The sequence below is a fragment of the Amblyraja radiata genome, chromosome 1 (genome assembly GCF_010909765.2).
Source record: "Amblyraja radiata isolate CabotCenter1 chromosome 1, sAmbRad1.1.pri, whole genome shotgun sequence".
In the NCBI taxonomy this organism is placed as follows: Eukaryota; Metazoa; Chordata; class Chondrichthyes; order Rajiformes; family Rajidae; genus Amblyraja; species Amblyraja radiata.
The window spans coordinates 121140717-121162097 of record NC_045956.1 but is presented as its reverse complement, the minus strand read 5'-3'; the positions used below and the strand labels follow the sequence as shown (position 1 = coordinate 121162097).

The 21381-nt window shown below is 43.8% G+C and overlaps 1 protein-coding gene across 1 annotated transcript in view; it reads left to right on the top strand.

Annotated features, from left to right (window-relative positions):
- Positions 1 to 21381, top strand: part of ipo11 (importin 11) — a 345030-nt gene that overhangs the window by 110922 nt on the left and 212727 nt on the right. Inside the window, 2 exon segments of the mRNA XM_033029972.1 lie at positions 185 to 290; positions 7761 to 7887. Of these exon segments, the coding sequence (XP_032885863.1) occupies positions 185 to 290; positions 7761 to 7887 (233 nt within the window).

Here is a 21381-nt window from a genome sequence, read left to right as displayed (position 1 = left end):
AACAATGCTCTTCTTATGAACAACATTGTTATGTATCTAAATAATACATTTTAACACTATATAACCAGGGTAGACTACGTCTAGGTAATCTTTATATAGTTTGTATTTATTATATAATAATATAGATTGATCCTATTATAAAACTAAGTCGGATTATTGACATGTTGTATTCTGCTCCTGGCAGTGTACAATGCAGTTGGATTGGCAGCCTATGAACTTTTTGATAATGTGGACTTCGACCAGTGGTTTAAAAGCCAGCTTCTAGCTGAGTTGCAAGTTACTCATATAAGGTAAGCCACAACTATTTAAACAAATTATGCAAGCCTTCTATTTAAATATGCAATTGTAAAGTTTTCACAAGAATATTAAATTGTCTTTAGTTTCACTTCCTGCCTTTGCATTCAGTTATTGACTTGTTCATTTGTTTTTACTTCAGTTTAAAAAGAAATCTGACTAGTTTATTGTTAAATACACCAAGGTGCAATGAATTTACTTATTTGCATGAAGCTCACAGAGTAACCAATATACATGGTAGTAATAAGTACAACAATAAACACACTGAGTGAATTACAGCAGATTGGTGCAAAGATTGTAGTGCAATCTGAAGTAGTGTAAAGTAACTACAGTACAATAATGGAATAACTGAATGAGATAGATGAAGGAGTAAGAGTATGTGGCAGAAGGTCTAGGAAGGGGATGAGAAAGAGGTGATTGGTTCAGAAGTCTGAGAGCAGTGGGGAAGAAGCTGTTACTATGTCTGGGCTTTCAACTTCCTGCATCTTCTCTCGGAAAGTAGAAGAGAGAAAAGGGAATGACCAGAGTTGTCGGGACCCTTGTTGACACTGCTGTCATCCTGATGCAAAGCAAGGTAAGGATGGACTGGATAGAAGGAAGTGATGAGACTGCGATGGTTCTGTGTTCACCACTTCCTGAAAAATTTAGGTGGTCAAGAGCACAGCAGTTTGTCTACCAGGCTGAGGCATCCAATCTAAATACTGTCTATACCGCAGCTGTAAAAGTTCGAGAACCGTTGTGGATATATGGAATCTTCTCAGATGCATAGGAAAGTAAATACACTGATGCTCTTCCTTGATCACAGCATCAGTGTGACGGGACCAGTTAGGTTGCTGGTGATATGGATGCCGAGGAACATAAAGCTTTCAACCATTTCTACAACAGCTCTGTTGATGAAGAAGGGTTGTGTTCACCACTCTTCAGTAAAAGCACATGACAGCCCGCTTGGAGTTTGCCAAAAGGCACCTAAACATGATTCTCTGGTCTGATGAAACCAAGATTGAACTCTTTGGCCTGAATGCCAAGTGCCACATCTGGAGGAAACCAGGCACCGCTCATCACCTGGCCAATACCATACCTACGGTGAAGTATGGTGGTGGCAGCATCATGCTGTGGGGATGTTTTTCAGCGCAGGGACTAGGAGAGTAGTCAGGATCGAGGGAAAGATGAACGGAGCAAAGTACAGAGATCCTTGATGAAAACCTGCTCCAGAGCGTCCTGGTCCTCATGTTGGAAGGGTTCACCTTCCAACAGGACAACGACCCCAAGCACACAGCCAAGACAAAGCAGGAGTGGCTTTGTGACAAGTCTGTGAATGTTCTTGAGTGGCCCAGCCAGAGCCCGGACTTGAACCCGATCAAATATATCTGGAGGGACCTGAAAATAGCTGTGCATCGACGCTCCCCATCCAACCTGACAGAGCTTGAGAGGGTCTGCAGAGAAAAATGGGAGAAATTACCCAAATACGGGTGTGCTTGTAGCGTCAGACCCAAGAAGACTTGAGGCTGTAATCGCTGCCAAAGGTGCCACAACAAAGTACTGAGTAAAGGGTCTGAATACTTGTGTAAATGTGATATTTCAGTTATTTACTTTTAATTACTTTGCAAACATTTCTAAACACCTGTTTTCACTTTTTTATTATGGGGCATTGTGTACGGAGGGGGCGCTGCTCTGGCAGCAGCCATGTCATGCAGCTCGTCAGTTTCTCAACTTTTTTTTATTTTTTTAGTATGTTTTAAAGTCTGTATTTAATGTTTCTTTGTGTGTTTTGTGTGGGGGGTGGTGTGGGGGGGTGGTAAGGGGGAACCGCTTCGGTCGCCTCCTCCACGGAGAGGCGAGTTTTTCCAGGTCGCCTCCCCCGTGGCCTAACATCAAGGATCGACGCGGCCTTTCCCGGAGACGTGCCCGGGGCTTCAGCGGCGGGAGCAGCGTGGACTCTCGGCGTGGAGCGGGTGAGCCCTCGCTGGGGCTCGCTGGAGAGGAGCGCTCCGTTTCGCTGGCCCGGGGCAGCCGGCAGCCTGAAGTCGCAGCCTGAATTCGCGGTCTGCAGAGCTCCAGCTGGTGCGGCGTCTACAGCCCGGGGGACCCGGGGGAAGAAGAAGCCATCACTGCCGGCCCGCGGCCGACTTCTACCGTGGGTCCGGCATGGACTTACCTTCACCCCTGGAGGGGAGCTTCGACCGCCGGCACTGCAGTCTACGGTGCTTCTGGCTGCGGCGGGGACTTAAATCTTGACCGCCGGTCTGCGGTGAGGAAGAGCCGATCCTGGACTGACTCTGGACTCTGGTCCTGACCACGGGGGGGAAATGGAGGAGGACTGGCCAAATTTTGTGCCTTCCACCACAGTGATGAATGCTGTGGTGGAAGTTTGTGTTACAGTTTTATTGTGGTTGTGTGTTCTTTATTATTGTATCGCTGCTGACAACCCAAATTTCCACCAGCCTGGCTGTGTGGCAATAAATTATATCTAATCTAATCTAATCTATAGATTGATGATTTTTAAAAAAAGAATCAATTTTAGAATAAGACTGTAACGTAACAAAATGTGGAAAAAGTGAAGGGGTCTGAATACTTTATGAATGCACTGTATGTGCCTGTGATGCGATAGACCATGTGTTTGGGTGCCTATCATGCTGCTGCAAGCAAGATTGTACATCGCCATACTTCTGCATGTGTCAAACTTTTACTTTAACTCCCAACTCTTCTTTGCATTCATAGTTCTCTCTTTATTACACCCACTCCCCCACCTCAGTTGTACTTTCATTACTCACGTTCTGCATTCACTTTAAGTTTTAAACCCTTTCCTTACGTATTTTTCTTCACCCATCTCTTCTCCCTATCTCCCTCGTCCTACCCACATCATCCCTATCCATGGCTAATCTCTTTTGAATCCTCTCTCAGGATGGATGCTCTTCCCATCTCTTGTATGTTCTCAATCTCCAAAGAGTTGCAGGGAATCCTCAAACTGATCTATACTCTGAGAGTGCAAGAAGATTGTGCTCTAGCAATTTCTGAAGGAATAGGATCAATTCATAAGGTGGATTTAAGTAAAGGCATATTGGGAAGTATTAATTACAAAGCAATTGTGTCCTGGTGCACGTGAGGACTTTGCAATTATCAACCTTTCATGCACAGGAACCTTAAGGGCCTGTCCCACTTAGGCGATTTCTTTGGCGAGTGCAGGAGACTCTGCGTTCGCCACAAGATCGCCACATGGTCGCAGATGGTCTCCTTCATGGTCGGGAGGAGTTCTCGCAGTCTGGGAACAAGTCGCGGCCTCAGTATGGTCGTCGAAAAACTTTCAACATGTTGAAACATTTTCTGCGACCAAAAATTGGCCGCCATGGAGAAAATCGATACTTTTGTAGTCGTAGGTCTAGTCGTAGTGGGGTCGTAGGTAGTCGTGACAGTCGTAGGTAGTCATAAAGCCCTGTCTCACGATGCAAGCTGACCCACGAGGTACCCCGAGTGAAAGACTCGTGGTTGTGTACGAGATTCCAAGTGTATGATCAAGAGTTTAACCGAGTTCCCACGGGTATGACAAGTTTGCCGTTTACTTGTCATTTCTGCGATGTTCCAAGTTCATCTCCCGAGTTACTCTTGAGCCAACCCTGAATGAAGGTGTTTTAATAAGCAACTCTTTGTAGACAGATGAAATGACAGCAGCATTTAAGAGGCTTTTTAGGTAGGACATGAATATGCAGGGAGTGGAGGGATACGGATGACATGTAGGCAAAGGAGATTAATTTAACTTGGTGTGTGCTCACACAGCCAGTACGCTTGTCTCCCGTACTAAGTCACCCCAAACCCCTCCCCCCCCCCCTCCACCTTTCCCTCCCAACTCCAGTCCCGTCCCGACCCCCTGGGAAACTGAAGGGAGCGACAATCAACCGGGGGGGGGGGGGGGGTCAGGTTAAACAGCTGTGCATGGAGCCCACCACCGGTCCAGAGATGCTGCCTGCCCGCTGAGTTGTACCCTTTTCCTGCCTTCTCACCATATCCTCTGACTCTGCTATCTTTAAGAGCTCTATCTGCTTTCAAGAGAGTTAAATAGAGCTCGTAAAGATAGCGGAGTGAGGGGATATGGGGAGAAGGCAGGAACGTGGATGTGGATGATCAGCCATAATCACAGTGAATGGCGGTGCCTGCCCGAAGGGGCCGAATGGCCTACTCCTGCACCTATTGTCTGTTGACTCGCGTCATCGTAATAAAATGCATTTGTGTCTTTGCCTTCTCCACGCTGCGGTGAATATTTATTGTTAGACTAGGAGACCATACACTTCAGTAGATGGCTGGCCTCGCCACTGGTTCTTTTAAAGTAATAAATGACTTTCCAGAATTTCAAGCTTCGCCAAAAAAAACAAGCATTTAACGTTTTCCAGAGCACTTGAACCAACTCTAGATTGGTTCTCGCTAAAGTTGACTTTCAATGTGATATTGTCTCTCTCCCAGGTTAAGGAGGCAAAGTCACATTCAATGGCAATGCAGTAAAGCTACGAAAAGACAAAGGTGTTAATGGGTCAGCCACTAAACCCTGCCCCGCCATTCCAATAGATCAAGGCTGACTTCCACCATGTACCACGACAGCTCCGTATCCCTTGGTATCTCTTTCCAGCACAATACTACCACTCCCTGTCTAGATAGAATAAGTTGCCCTAACGTCCATGAATGTTTGCGGAGGAAATTCCAACTTTGTACTGTGTAGAAAAGGATAGCAGGTGCTGGTTTATACCGACTATAGGCACAACGTGCTAGAGTAACATGCCTAACTCAGGCAGCAGGTCAGGCAGCATCACTGGAGATCAAGGATTGGTGATGTTTCGGGTCGAGACGCTTCTTCGGACTAGCACAATTCTACCACTCACTGTCTAGACAGATCACATTGTCCTAACAGCCATGAATGCTTGTAGAGGGAATTACGGGTTTGTGCTGCTGTTTGTGAGAAACCGTGTCGCCACCCTTCTAATTCTCAGATAGTCTAGTCTGGTCCCAAACTCGCCTACAGATTTGCGTCAATCTTATTGAATTACGTTCAGCATTGTAAATACTTTTTAGACGGTATTAAAGGACTAAAGTGGACCATTGTGGGCTCCACCTTTCCTGGATCATCGTTGCTGACTTGGATTTGTTATTTTCATACTTTTCATTCATTTGTTCTTTGTACCTTTTCATACCTCGCGTCTCCCTTTCCCCTGACTCTCAGTCTGAAGAAGGATCTCGACCTGAAACATCGCCTATTCATTTTCTGTCCTGTCCCGCTGCCTGTCCCGCTTAGTGACTCCAGCATTTTGTGTCTACCTTCGGTGTAAACCGGCATCTGCAGTTCCTTCCTACCCGTTTTATCTTCTATATTGTGCAGAACAATACTTGCCAGCTCATCGTCGAATCCCCAAACTCACTAATTCTGAGACGGCACAGGAAATTGGGTCTGATTTTTTTTGGTTTAAATAGAGTTTCCTATCTCAATAAGGTAGGTCGTAGACCTATAAGTTAATGGTATAGTTTCCAAAGTTTACACTGGAGGTCTGAAATTTATGCTGTGTACCAGAATATAAAAAAGGCTTTCACGCCATTAAGCAAAGTAGCCAACAAATGGCTCAACATTTTACTTAACAAATGTTATTAGCAAGTATAACTCTGCATAAAAATGAAACAAGTTGGACGTTAAGATCTGTGGAAATCTTGCGCATAATTTTGCAGGACTTAAGAGTTCCCACAGTAGACTCACGAGACACTAAGATAAACGCACGGGCCACTACGTTCTTAAAACTAGTTCAAATGTTTCAGTTCTTAACCACAAGAGTAAATTTGACTCGTGAAAACTTTAAACATGTTTGAATTTTTCCAAGAGTTAACAAGTTTCACGGGTACCTGCTGTTAGCGCCACGAGTCTCTAAGTTGAGTCCACGAGTTCCGATGTTACAGCTACGTTAATCGTACGTTATTACCACGAGTTTTAACGGGGTACCTCGTGTGTCAACTCGCACCGTGAGACAGGGGTTTTAGTTAATCGCCTTTGCTGACTGGTCATTTTCATTGGCTCATTGCGAAAAAAGGTATGTAAAACAGCAGCACGTGATGCGCTGTCATTCCAGTGCGCGGTCATTGTGCAATTTTTCTTTCAGTGGATCAGACGGTGTGAGAAATGGCTCCAAGGAGAAGGCTTCAGCACAGGGGCAGGGCACAACCCTCAACACCACCCACCAGGCTGTTATCAACTTTTGTTTGTTTATAAGACTTTTGTATGTTTCATTACCAATAAAGGAAATCCCTGACTTTTTAACCTCAAATTGATGTATGAATATCATTCTTTTTCATAGTAGTCCCTCATGTCATCACTTATATCTCATATTTCATTTCTCATATATTTAGATCATTGAAACACACACAAACGCAAGGAAGGAATGCACTGTATTTAAAGTTTGACTACACATTTATTTTGATGAAGAAAACAGTCACAAGCACTTCAAATGCATTGCATTTAAAAGGGTTTTATTTTTATACATCCCAATAAATCTAACACTAAAAAAGGCAATACGCTGAATTTAAAATAACATTTTTATACATTTTGATAAATCTTACACTTAAACAAGCAATACACTGAATTTAAAAGAACATTTTTATACATTTTGATAAATTAACACTAAAACTTGCAATACACGGAATTTAAAAGAACGTTTGAAAAATCTAACGTCATTTTTTTTTAGGTGATCTTACGACTATAGAGTCGTAGCCAGTCATAGCTTGTTGTAGCTTGTTTTCTGTGATCGTGGGTGTAGTCGTCTGTAAGTCGAAGGTGGTCGTCCTCAGTCCCCACTATTGGGTCACCAATTGTCACGAGTGCATCGGCGATTAAGTTGTAGATAGTCGTAGCTTGTCCTACATAGTCGTAGGATGTCTTCTATATAGTCGTAGGATGCGTTTGATACATTCACTTTTTTGGCGATTCAACAAGACTATGACAGTCGCCTGCACTCGCAAAAAGGTCGCCTAAGTGGGACAGGCCCTTTTCACAGATTATTTTTGCATTCTTATTAGAAGTCGGGGGGAATTTTCAGAATCTTTCATACATTTATATGCTCAATGGTATTTAAACTCTCCTTGAGAGCATATGAATTATCATATATATTGGTAGGCCTTCCATTTTAAATATTGTTTGAGATCTCTATTGTTTATTGGTCAGAAACCTAGATTGCAATTATAAATAGTAGCAATTTTGTTGTTCTGCATTAATCCAAATCTAAAATGTACAAATAATTATGATTAGTTGAACTGGAATTAATTTAGTTTTTCTGGGAACTTCATGGATGCCTCTATTAGAGACACTAATTGTGTGTGATTGGTTTTATTACAATTTGTTAGTTGTGTTTGGTTTTGGTGCTACGATTAACAATTTTGTTTTAATACAGAACTCCCTTTAAAAATATTGCTTGTATGTAATCACTCTTTTTATCTTCAACTTACAGATACAAAGTTATTCGACGCAGAGTGATTTGGTTGATTGGTCAATGGATTTCTGTAAAATTTAAATCAGAATTAAGACCAATGTTGTACGAGGCTATTCTGAATCTTATGCAAGACCAAGATCGTGTGGTAAGTTTTAAAATGCAATATTCTTTTTAAATTTATGAATTTCTGCAGTGGCCATTATTGATCTAGAAATTTTTCATCGTATTTGCAACATTCATTAAGTTAAAGAAAGGTGTATAACGTGAAATTGAGTATAACTTTCAGCCTCTCATGCCTGTTCTGCCTTGGAATAGTATCATGGATTATGTTTCGTCTGTGTTATTTTCTTACTCTAACCCCACATACCTTGATTCTGTTAATACCTAAAACCTATTAATTTGTTTCTTGAACGTTCACATTCAATGAGCCTCCACAGCTTTGTTAGATAGATAATTCGGAGAATCCGTGTTTGGATGTGACATGACTGCAGTGCTTTGATATATTGACTGTGGAGTCAATTAATCTGTTACTTGGAAATACAACAGTTTCCCACGCGTTCTGTCTTGTGCTGAATTTCACTAGGTTGGCAACTCATTGCAGAGCGACTTTGGCGTTATTGTGGGCATGTTCTTTTACACTCTTTGAGACAGTTTTACGACACAGAATGAGGCTATTTGGGCCACTGAGATTTACATAAATACATAGAAAATAGGTGCAGGAGTAGGCCATTAGGCCCTTCGAGTCAGCACCACCATTTAATGTGATCATGGCTGATCATCCACAATCAGTACCCCATTCCTGCCTTCTCCCCATATCTCTTGATCCCGCTAGCCCCGAGAGCTTTATCTAACTCTCTTTTGAATGGATCCAGTGAATCGGCCTCCACAAATTCATAACTCTCTGGGTGAAAGAGTTTCGCCTCATCTCAGTTCTAAATGGCCATCCCCTTATTCTTAAACTGTGTCCCCTGGTTCTGGACGTCCCCAACATCGGGAACATGTTTCCTGCATCTAGTGTGTCCAATCCCTTAATATTTTTATGTTTCTATAAGATCCTCTCTCATCCTTCTAAATTCCAGTGAATACAAGCCCAGTCGCTCCATTCTTTCATCATATGACAGTCCCGCCATCCCGGGAATTAACTTCGTAAACCTACGCTGCACTCCCTCAATAGCAAGAATGTCCTTCCTCAAATTAGGAGACCACAACTGCGCACAATACCCCGGGTGTGGTCTCACCAGGGCCCTACACAAAAGAACCTCTTTGCACCTATACTCGACTCCTCTTGTTATAAAGGCCAATATGCCATTAGCTTTCTTCACTGCCTGCGGTACCTGCATGCTTACTTTCAGTGACTGATGTACAAGGACGCCCAGGTCTCGTTGCACTTCCCATTTTCCTAATGACACCATTCAGATAATGATCTGCCTTCATTTTCACATTTATCCACATTATACTGCATCTGCCATGCATCTGCCCACTCCCCCAACCTGTCCTGCATCCTCATAGCATCCTCCTCACAGTTCACCCTACCACCCAGCTCTGTGCAATCTGCAAATTTGCTAATGTTACTTTTAAATCCTTCATCTAAATCATTAATATATATTGTAGATAGCTGCGGTCCCAGCACCGAGCCTTGCGGCACCCCACTAGTCACTACCTGCCATTCTGAAAGGGACCCGTTAATTCCTACTCTTTGTTTCCTGTCTGCCAACCAATTTTCTATCCATGTCAGCACTCTACCCCCAATACCATGTGCCCTAATTTTGCCCAATAATCTCCTATGTGGGACCTCAAATGAAAGTCCAGGCACACTATATCCACTGGCTCTCCCTTGTCCATTTTCTTAGTTACATAAGAGACTCATGTAACTAGGAAAATGCAGTAATCAATGTAGTGGAGAAAGTGTTGGGGGATCGTAGTGGTGTACGTTTGGACCCGGGTTCAATCCTGACTACGGGTGCTGTCTCTATGAAGTTTGTACATTCTCCCCGTGACTATGTGGGTGTTCTCCGGATGTTCCGGTTTCCGCCCACAATCCAAAGACCTATAGGTTTGTAGGTTAATTGGCTTCAGGAAAAATTGTAAATTGGCCCTAGTGTGCAGGATAGCAGTAGTGTACGGGGTTTGCTGGTCAGTACAGACTCAGTGGGCCGAAGGACCCGTTTCCGTGCTGTATCTCTAAACTAAACAAAACTAGCAAAAAGACATGGATTATGCTTGAACAGTAAAATAATATTGCTGATATTTTGCTCTAAGTTTATATGCTTCCAACTTGTGGACCAAGTTTCAATGGGGAATATGCAGGAAGCAATATTTATTTAATCACAAGTATTAGATGAACTATCTGATTTGGGGCCAGAAAGAAGATGTAGATCACGTGGTATGATTATTAATTGTTTTTTATCTGTTGCAATGGAAGATGTTGGTGCTAAAGTCATCGGAAAAGGAATAGTAGTGGAGATGCTGGATGTGCTTTAAAAAATTGATATCAGGGAAGCTCCTGGAAAAATAATTCATGTGAACAGTATGGGAAATTAGTTATTAATAGGAACTGCAGATGCTAGTTTATACCAAAGATAGACACAAAATGATGGAGAAACTCAGCAGGTCAGGCAGCATCTCTGAAGAACATGGATTGGTCCCGACCTGAAATGTCACCTATACATGTTCTCCAGAGATGCTGCCTGACCTGCTGAGTTACTTTCGAAGTTAGCTTTTTGTCTATTTTCGGGAAATTAGCTTTGCATTGGATCAAGAACGGGATTCATTGAAGATCGCTTGATATAAATGTTATATTCTGCTGCTACTTTGAAGAGTCAATGCAATGAAATTTCGTTCAATGTGCACTGTGTCTATGTGTATACCTGAATGACAATTAAAGTTAATCTATCTAATCTATCTATCTATCTATCTATCTATATATCATGCCTCGTCCTACCTCCATCTCTATTTCAGCATTTCTCCCTCCCAATCAGAAGAATGAATTTTATCGGAAATGTTGCCTATCCAGTCCCTCCACAGATGCTGCCTGACCTGCTGAGCTACTCCCACACTTTTGCTCATTCCAACATCCGCAGTTCCTTGTATCCCCACATTTGTGCTACGTTTTGTGACAAAGTACTGTGGCGCCCAGCTGTAATTTTATTATATCCCATTGTCCTGGATTCTCTATGCCATTCCTAACCACTTTCAATTGTCTAAAGCACTTGACTTTGATCATGCCTTAGTCCCAAAGGCATATATGTCTGATATTTACAATCTCCTGAATTGTAGCATCATTCTGCTGAGTCTACTGTAGCCTCCAAGGCCAAATCTGCTTTCCAGTGATGCCACAACCAGAACTGATCACCAATAAAGTTGCAGCCAAATCAACATTTTGCAGCATAACTCCCACTTTTTTGTTTTAAAGTTCTCCTTGAGTTAAAAGCTTTCATTCCATTAACCATGTTGATTTTTTTTTAAAACACGATTTCTATACGTGGGTGAGTTGACCTTTGCTCTGGTTCAATTACTTGCTTCACTATTTAGTAGATACTCCATCTTTTAAGATTGCAATGAATGATCCCTAGCTGTCTTTTAACATACTTTATCCAGCGCAGCTTTGCCCATTTCCTTAAATCGTGAATGCTTTTTGCTATGCTCTGCTCCCACATATACTATAAAGAGGGCAAAGTTGATGTTGTTAGCAAACTTTGATATATAACTCTCCCCTTTTCTAAGTCATTAATATTAAAAAGCTGAGTCTCCACTACAGATCACTGGAGGACCAACAAGAGCATCAGTTTCTCAATTGAAATGTATATTGGGCATCACTATTCTGAATTCAATCTCTGAACCAGTATAGTTAGATTGGAGTATCTCATGCATCATCACTTTTAATCGGTAATGTAGGGGGCGCTGCTCTGGCAGCAGCCATGTCATGCAGCTCGTCAGTTTTTCAACCTTTTTTTATTTTTTTAGTATGTTTTAAAGTCTGTATTTAATGTTTCTTTGTGTGTTTTGTGTGGGGGGTGGTGTGGGGGGGTGAGGGGGAAACCGCTTCGGTCGCCTCCTCCACGGAGAGGCGAGTTTTTCCAGGTCGCCTCCCCCGTGGCCTAACATCAAGGATCGACGCGGCCTTTCCCGGAGACGCGCCCGGGGCTTCAGCGGCGGGCGCAGCGTGGACTCTCGGCGTGGAGCGGGTGAGCCCTCGCTGGGGCTCGCTGGAGGGGAGCGCTCCGTTTCGCTGACCCGGGGCAGCCGGCAGCCTGAAGTCGCAGCCTGAAGCCGTGGTCTGCAGAGCTCCAGCTGGTGCGGCGTCTACAGCCCGGGATCTCACGTTGGGGACCCGGGGGAAGAAGAAGCCATCACTGCCGGCCCGCGGCCGACTTCTACCGCGGGGCCGGCATGGACTTACCATCACCCCTGGAGGGGAGCTTCGACCGCCGGCCCTGCAGTCTACGGTGCTTCTGGCTGCGGCGGGGACTTTAAATCTTGACCGCCGGCCTGCGGCCTACAACAACTTAAAGCCGCGGTCTCCGGTGAGGAAGAGCCGATCCTGGACTGACTCTGGACTCTGGTCCTGACCACGGGGGGGAAATGAAGGAGGACTGGCCAAATTTTGTGCCTTCCACCACAGTGATGAATGCTGTGGTGGATGTTTGTGTTACAGTTTTATTGTGGTTGTGTGTTCTTTATTATTGTATCGCTGCAGACAACCCAAATTTCCACCAGCCTGGCTGTGTGGCAATAAATTATATCTAATCTAATCTAATCTAGATATTTACAAAAAATATCTTTTGAATGCCTTACGGTTAGTCTTTATGGATATGTGTTTTATGGATAGACATAATTGATGCCATTGTTACATATCTGAAGATTATATTTTGGAAAATGAGAAAAACACCGCAAGATTGTTTCTCACTTTATGGCATCAGTGAAACAAAAATTATATCGCATGACCAAATTACAATGTGAATAAGATTAATGGATAAGAATTTCATTTGAATTTTTTATGAGTGCAGTTAAACAGCAATGAAAAATGAAAAGGTGTGGTGGAGTGATAGCTCTAAGCAAGGAAATAGACACAATGAAATTATGAACCATTGCTAGATAAATAACAGGGCTGGCAAATAAATATTGTAGGTTGCATCAGAATGGATAGGGAGAGGTTTTAGTGAAAATGTGCGAAGTGGAAATAAAAGGACAGCAAAAATTGAAATCCATATTTAATTTGGCTGTTTTAAAAGAAAGGGAAGAATTGATCTTGCATGCTATAATCCATAAAATAGTGAAATGGAAGTAGAGAAAGAAACAATGAAGCAAACACGAATTGAAGGAAATTGAATAGTAATCATAGAAGGCTTCAATTTCTTGTTTTGAGTAGTGTGTGCAAGACTCTTTTCTTTCTTGGTGTAGCTTGTCCTACCAGAGACATAACTGAAGCAGAGAAATGACAGAAGTCAGAGTGAAACATTGTGGAATTGTAATCATAAATTAATAATTATTGACAAAGAGAAAAATTATTAATGACTAAGAGAAAATTGTTAAAGGAGTGAATCAGGAAATAATTAAGTGTTATAAGAAACTGATTTTAAGGGAATCAGGGCAAGTAAATTGGAAATACCATCTGGCAAGAAAAAAAGTGCAGCAGCCTTGTGAAACCAACGTAAGTGATGAATAGGGTCCCGGAGAAATAGTCTTGAAAAAACAAGAGTAAAATATCATTATACATCATAAATAGTGCATCATGAATAGGTAAAATGATAAGGGCAATAGAGGGAGCAACAAGTATGAAATAAGAAAAGGACGTTGATTAATAATTGAGGGAGGTTTAAACTTCTTGGTTTTTAACAATGTATGCAGAACTCCTTTCCTGCTCAGTGTGTCTTGCCCACAAAAGAGGCACAACTGAACCAGACGATGTCGTGTTGGGTCATCTAAACAGTTATAATGACAACCTCATAGATTAATGTCCAAAAGAAAATTGTTAAAAACATAGATCAGAAAAAGCTTGAAATAATACAGGGGACTGATTTGAATGGAAACGAGATCGAAAACAGGAAAAATAAATTGGCAAAACTGAGTGGCAAGTGGAAGATTCAACATCAGTAATAAATTCATACGGTCATAAGGAATAGGAGTAGAATTCGGCCATTCGGCCCATCATGTCTACTCCGCCATTCAATCATTGTTGATCTATCTCTCCCTTCTTACCCCGTTCTCCTGCCTTCTCCCCATAACCCCTGACACCTGTATTAATCAAGAATCTATCTATCTCTGCCTTAGAAATATCCACCCACTTGGCCTCTACAGCCTTCTGTGGCAAAAAATTCCACAGATAGAAACATAGAAAATAGGTGCAGGAGTAGGCCATTCGGCCCTTCGAGCTTGCACCGCCATTCAATATGATCATGACTGATCATCCAACTTAGTATCCTGTACCTGCCTTCTCTTCAAACCCCCTGATCCCTTTAGCCACAAGGGCCACATCTAACTCCCTCTTAAATATAGCCAATGAACTGGCCTCAACTACCTTCTGTGGCAGAGAATTCCAGAGATTCACCACCTTCTGACAAAATACATTTCTCCTCATCTTCCTAAAAGAACGTCCTTTAATTTTGAGGCTATGATCTCTAGTTAAAGACTCTCCCATGAATGGAAACATCCTCTCCACATACATTCTATCCAAGCCTTTCAGTATTCTGTATGTTTCAATGAGGTCCCCCTTCATTCTTCTAAACTACAGGCCTAGGGCCGACAAAAGCTCATCATAGGTTAAAGTGAAGAACAGAATCCAGGATAAATTTCCAAGCACAAAGCACGATTAAACTAGAATTATGCATTAGAAATGGTGAATCTTGAATGGTTTAAGACAAGGGTCTCCAAACTATGGCCCGTGGGCCACATTCGGCCCACCACAAAATTTAATCCAGCCCACAGCAAGCTCTGAGCTCTGGACTCTCCCGGGTCCTAAAGTCAGGCGACTCAGATAATTTGTAGTGTGTTTGCTGCATTTGCTCTCCACACAACAGATTTGTTTTCTTCGGAACGGATCTTTGGAAGAATGGGTTCAAACTGAATTCCCGGTTCCAGGTGGGAGCCGTTGTGTGTAGGCTCTGTCTCTCTTATCATATCTCTCCCTTATCATCGGAGCAAGATGGCGCCTGCCTGCGGTGACTTTTGCGGAGCTCCGGAACATAAAAGGCTCAACTGCAACTTCCAACAACTTACCTGGATCAGAAAAACGGCAGAAATCGGTGCCGTTTCGGACAAGCTGCTTGAGCACCTCAAGGCTCTCGCAATTTCGCGATCTCCCGCAGCTGCGGGAACCCTGGACTTTAAATTTTCCCACGCTGGCTGTGAAACTCCCGACCCGACTGAGGATCCCAGGTACGGTACCTGGAGACCCCGGGATGACCCCCAGAGCCGACGGGCTGGATCTTCCAGGAACAACGGAGCTGGAGCTGCCGACTTTGAGGGAACCCCCGTTCGTTACGGAGCTGGAGCTGCCGTCTGTGAGGAAATCCCCGTTCCAGCGCAGGTCCGCAGAAACAGCAGGTACAGCAAGTACAGCACCTGGAAACAAAGGGGAGGCCTCCATTGTGTCCGGAAACGTGGCCGACGGGCAGGACTTCAGGTCAGACTGTGACCTGAACACAGAGCATTCCCTCAGCGTGTGGAGGACTGCATCCCTACAAAAACCTTCCGAGTGTTTCCCAATCAGAAACCTTGGATGAACTTTGAGATCCGCACTCTTCTGAAGTCCAGACACAGGGCATTCACTTCCAATGATACAGTGGCCTACATGAAGTCCAGATACGACCTTGGTAAGGCCATCAAATAGGCCAAAAGGGACTTCTGCTCCAAACTGGAGGATGAAAGGGGTGAACCCCCGAAAAGCACCTGGACCTGATGGTATACCTGGTCATGTTCTAAAAACCTGTGCGGACCAACTGGCTGGAGTTTTTACGGACATTTTCAACCTCTCACTTCTGAGGTCTGAGGTCCCCACCTGCTTTAAAAGGGCATCAATTATACCAGTGACCAAGAAGAGTAAGGTGACGTGCCTCAATGACTATCGACCAGTGGCACTAACGCCGGTGGTGATGAAGTGCTTTGAGAGGTTGATCATGGAGAAAATCAACTCGTACCTCGACAAAACCTGGACCCACTGCAGTTCGCTTACCGCCACAACGATCAATGGTGGATGCGATCTCGCTGGCCCTCCACTCCGCACTGGACCACTTGGACAACAAAAACTCATATGTCAGGCTGTTATCCATCGATTACAGCTCGGCATTTAACACAATCATCCCCTCCAAGCTGGTTACCAAACTCGCAGAACTGGGTCTCTGCGCATCACTCTGCAATTGGATCCTCGACTTCCTCATTCACAGACCACAGTCTGTTCGTATTGGTGGAAATGTGTCAGCCTCGATAACAATCAGCACGGTAGCACCTCAAGGCTGCGTGCTCAGCCCCCAGCTGTACTCACTCTATAACCCATGACTGCGTAGCCAATCACAGTGAGAATTCCATCATCGAGTTCGCTGACGACACCACTGTTGTGGGGCGTACCACTGATAGGGATGAGTCAGAGTATAGAAGAGAGATCGAGCAACTGTCCATATGGTGCCAGCGCAATAACCTGGCCCTCAACACCAGCAAAACCAAGGAACTGATTGTGGACTTTGGAAGGAGTAGGAGGGGAACCCACAGCCCCATTTATATCAACGGGTCGATGGTTGAAAAGCTCAAGAGCTTCAAATTCCTGGGCGTGCACATCTCTGAAGATCTTTCCTGGTCCGAGAACACTAATGCAATTATCAAGAAAGCTCATCAGCGCCTCTACTTCCTGTGAAGATTACGGAGAGTTGGTTTGTCAAGGAAGACTCTCTCTAACTTCTACAGGTGCACAGTGGAGAGCATGCTGACCGGTTGCATCGTGGCTTGGTTCGGAAATTTGAGCGCCCTGGAGAGGAAAAGACTACAAAAAGTAGTAAACACTGCCCAGTCCATCATCGGCTCTGACCTTCCTTCCATCGAGGGGATTTATCGCAGTCGCTGCCTCAAAAAGGCTGGCAGCATCATCAAAGACCCACACCATCCTGGCCACACACTCATCTCCCTGCTACCTTCAGGTAGAAGGTACAGGAGCCTGAAGACTGCAACAACCAGGTTCAGGAATAGCTACTTCCCCACAGCCATCAGGCTATTAAACCTGGCAAGAATTTCATTGTCCTATACAGGGACACATGACAATAAACTCACTTGAACTTGAACTCTTGCTGTAGAATACACAGATCATTCCTTGTTTCAGTCGCCGCCAGACCCTTCCCTCACCTCTCTTTCTCAGGTACATCATGTCTGTATCGGTGCTGGTTCCTGCTCTCGTTCACCGCTCACTGCCAGTTTCCAACCAGCTCCCACTGTCCTCTGCTCGAGTCCTGACTCTTCCCTTCGCTGTCTCGCCGTCTCTATCTCCGATTCAGAGAAAACGTGAGTGACCAAAGTCCATTCCAAGCCTGCAGACGCCATTGGCTACCTTGTCTATCCACTACTCCTGTTTGTGCTTCGGAACTGGAATATTCCCTCCAAGATTGAGTCCGTACAACAAAACTGACATTTCTTTCCTTCTGCTGTTGTACAGGGCCCTAGTGAGACCACACCTGGAGTATTATGTGCAGTTTTGGTCTCCAGATTTGAGGAAAGGCGTTCTTCTATTGAGGGAGTGCAGCGTAGGTTCACGAGGTTAATTCCCGGGATGGCGGGGCTGTCATTTGTTGATAGAATGGAGTTGTTGGGCCTGTATACTCAGGAATTTTGAAGGATGATAGGTGATCTTACTGAAACATATAAGATTATTAAGGGATTGGACACGCTAAAGGCAGGAAACATTTTCCCGATGTTGGGGGAGTTTAAGAATAAGGGGTGGGCCATTTAGAACAGAGAAGAGGATAAACATTTTCACCCAGAGAGTTGTGAATCTGTGGAATTCTTTCAGAAGGCAGTGGAGGCCGATTCTCTGGGTGCTGATACATAGAATCATAGAAAGTAGGTGCGAGAGTAGACCACCAGGTCCGTCGAGCCCGCACCGCCATTCACTCATGGCTGAACACTAAACAGACACACTTACCCACAAACAGTAGACACAAGACACAGAACACAAGACACTACCCTCCCCTTTATACCGCTATCACCCCTCTCCACCCCAAGAACCGCGTGATCTCCTGGGGGAGGCAAAAAAACGGACAAAAACCCAGGTCCAATTCGGGAAAAAAATCCGGGAAATTCCTCTCCGACCCCAATCCAGGCGATCGACACTTGTCCAGGAGATCACTCAGGTCTTACTATACTAACCATACCTAGGTCCATATCCCTGCCCTCTCCCCGTAGCCCCTTATCCCCTTGGCAGCTAAAAAACCATCTATTTTTGACTTAAATATATTTAACGTTTCTGCTTCCACTGCTCCCTGGGGCAGTGAATTCCACAAACTAACCACCCTCTGGGTGAAGAAGTTCTTCCTCATCTCAGTTTTAAAAGAGCCCCCCCTCACTCTGCAACTATGTCCCCTAGTTCTAGCCTCCCCGATCATTGGGAACATCCTCGGTGCATCCACCCGATCAAGGCCCCTCACGATCTTATACGTTTCAATGAGATCGCCTCTCATTCTTCTAAACTCCAAAGAGTAGAGTCCCAGCTTACTTAACCTTTCCTCATATGTCAATCCCCTCATTGCAGGAATTAATCTTGTAAACCTTCGCTGCACTGCCTCCAGGGCTAGTACATCCTTTCTTAAGTATGGACCCCAGAACTGTACACAGTATTCCAAATGTGGTCTCACTAATACCGTGTACAGCTGCAGCAAGACCTCCGTGTTTTTATACTCAATCCCCCTAGCAATAAAGGCCAAAACTCCATTGGTCTTCCTGATTGCTTGCTGCACCTGCATACTGACTTTTAGTGATTCATGTACTAATACCCCTAGATCCCTTTGCGTTGCATTACAACGCAGCTCCTCCTCATTTAGAAAATAACTTGCCCTATCATTTTTTTCCCCAAAGTGAATGACTTCACATTTATTAGTATTAAATTTCATCTGCCAAGTTGTTGCCCACTCACCTAGCTTATCTATATCCTTTTGCAGACTCTTCCTATCCTCCTCATCCCCTACTTTCCCTCCCATTTTCGTATCGTCCGCAAATTTTGATATATTACACTTGGTTCCCTCCTCCAAATCATTTATATAAATTGTGAACAACTGGGGTCCCAGCACCAACCCTTGCGGAACCCCGCTAGTTACCGGTTGCCATCCCGAGTATGAACCATTTATCCCCACTCTCTGCTTCCTATTTGTTAGCCAATCCTCTACCCATGCTAATATATTACCCCCAATCCCATAATTTTTTATTTTTAGCAATAGTCTCTTATGTGGCACCTTGTCAAAAGCCTTTTGGAAGTCCAAGTATACCACATCCACCGGTTCCCCTTTATCCACCCGGGTTGTTACTTCCTCAAAGAATTCGAGCAGATTCGTTAAACACGATTTCCCCTTCACAAAACCATGCTGGTTCTGTCTGATGAAGTCATGTTTATCCAAGTGCCCCGTTAGTGTTTCTTTAATAATTGTCTCTAACATTTTACCCACCACCGATGTTAGACTAACCGGTCTATAGTTACCCGCCTTCTGTTTACTTCCTTTTTTAAATATAGGTGTTACATTGGCCATTTTCCAATCCACTGGGACCGTTCCTGCCTCCAGGGAGTTTTGGAAAATTATCACCAATGCATCCACAATCCCCACTGCTATCTCCCTCAAGACCCTTGGATGTAATCCATCAGGCCCAGGGGATTTATCCTCCTTCAGTCTCATTAATTTCCCTAATACCACCTCCTTGGTGATCTTAATAGTATTTAGCTCCTCCATTCCTACCGCCTCCTGTTTATCCAGCGTTGGAATATTTTTTGTGTCTTCTATGGTGAAGACTGATACAAAATACTCGTTTAATGCCTTTGCCATTTCCATGTTCCCCACCAACAACTCTCCAGTCTCACCCTCCAATGGACCAACGTTCACCTTAGCCACCCTTTTTCTTTTTATATAGCTATAAAAACTCTTACTATTAGTTTTTATGTTGTTCGCTAAATTCCTTTCATAGTCTATTTTCCCCGTCTTAATTAATCTCTTAGTTACTTTTTGCTGACCTTTAAATGCTTCCCAATCCTCTACCCTCCCACTATCTCTGGCTACCTTATATGCCCTTGCCTTCAGCCGAATACTATCCTTTATAATTTTACTGAGCCATGGCTGACTGTTCTTACCCTTACCCCTTTTTTTCTTCATAGGAATAAATTTTTCTTGAAGGTTATACAGTAGATCCTTAAACGTACACCACTGCTCATGTACCGTCTTATTCTTGAGTCTGCTATCCCAGTCAACTTTGATCAGCTCAGTCCTCATACCTTCATAATCCCCCTTATTTAGACTAAGCACCCTAGCCTGAGTTTCAACCTGCTCCCCTTCTATTTGAATATGGAATTCGACCATATTGTGGTCACTTGTTCCCAACGAGTCCCTAACTATGACATTTTTAATTAATCCTGCTTCATTACACAGGACCAGATCTAAGATTGCCTCCCCCCTTGTCGGTTCTGTGACATACTGTTCTAGGAACCCGTCTCTAATACATTCTATAAACTCTTCCTCTAGTCTACCCTGCCCAGTTTGGTTTGCCCAATTAACATGAAAATTGAAGTCCCCCATGATTACAGCAGTTCCCTTTTTACATGCGTCAACTATTTGCAGATTTATGTTCTGACTAACAGCGTCACAGCTATTTGGAGGTCTATAAATTACACCCACTAGTGTTTTTTTTCCCCTTGTTATTCTCTATCTGTACCCAAGCTGTTTCACTATCCTGATCCTTCAACGCAATATCCTTCCTCTCCATTGCCGTTATTCCCTCCCTTATTAAAAGGGCCACCCCTCCTCCCTTTCTTTCCTGTCTATCTTTTCTAATTGTCGAGTACCCCTCTATATTTAACTCCCAGTCCTGATCCCCTTGCAGCCATGTCTCCGTAATGGCCACGATATCATAACTATATATACTTAATTGCACCGTTAATTCATTTATCTTATTTCGAATACTCCGCGCATTTAGATAAAGCACTTTCAGATGATTTTTACTACCCTTCCTTTCCGTTTTTGCCCCTTTTACATCTAGAGCTTTATCTTCACACATTCTGGACCCTCCTGTCACATTTTGATTTTCCGCTTCCCTAGCCTCCCTAGGTGAGCCCTCCAATCTATCCTTCCAAAGCACTGCTGTAATATCTTCCCTGACTAGCAATGCAACACCACCACCTCTTGCCCCTCCAATTCTATCACACCTGAAGCAATGAAATCCTGGAATATTTAGCTTCCAATCACAGCCCTCCTGCAACCATGTCTCACTGATCGCCACAACATCATACTTCCAGGTGTCTATCCAGACTCTAAGCTCATCCACCTTTCTTACAATGCTCCCAGCATTAAAATATGCATATTTAAGAAACCCCCCGTCTCTTCTTCTCTGTTTATTTCCTTTTTTTTCCTTCTCCTCTTGTGTCCGAGTGCTTCCCTTTTCTGCTTCCTGCCTCCCATTCGGTCTACTA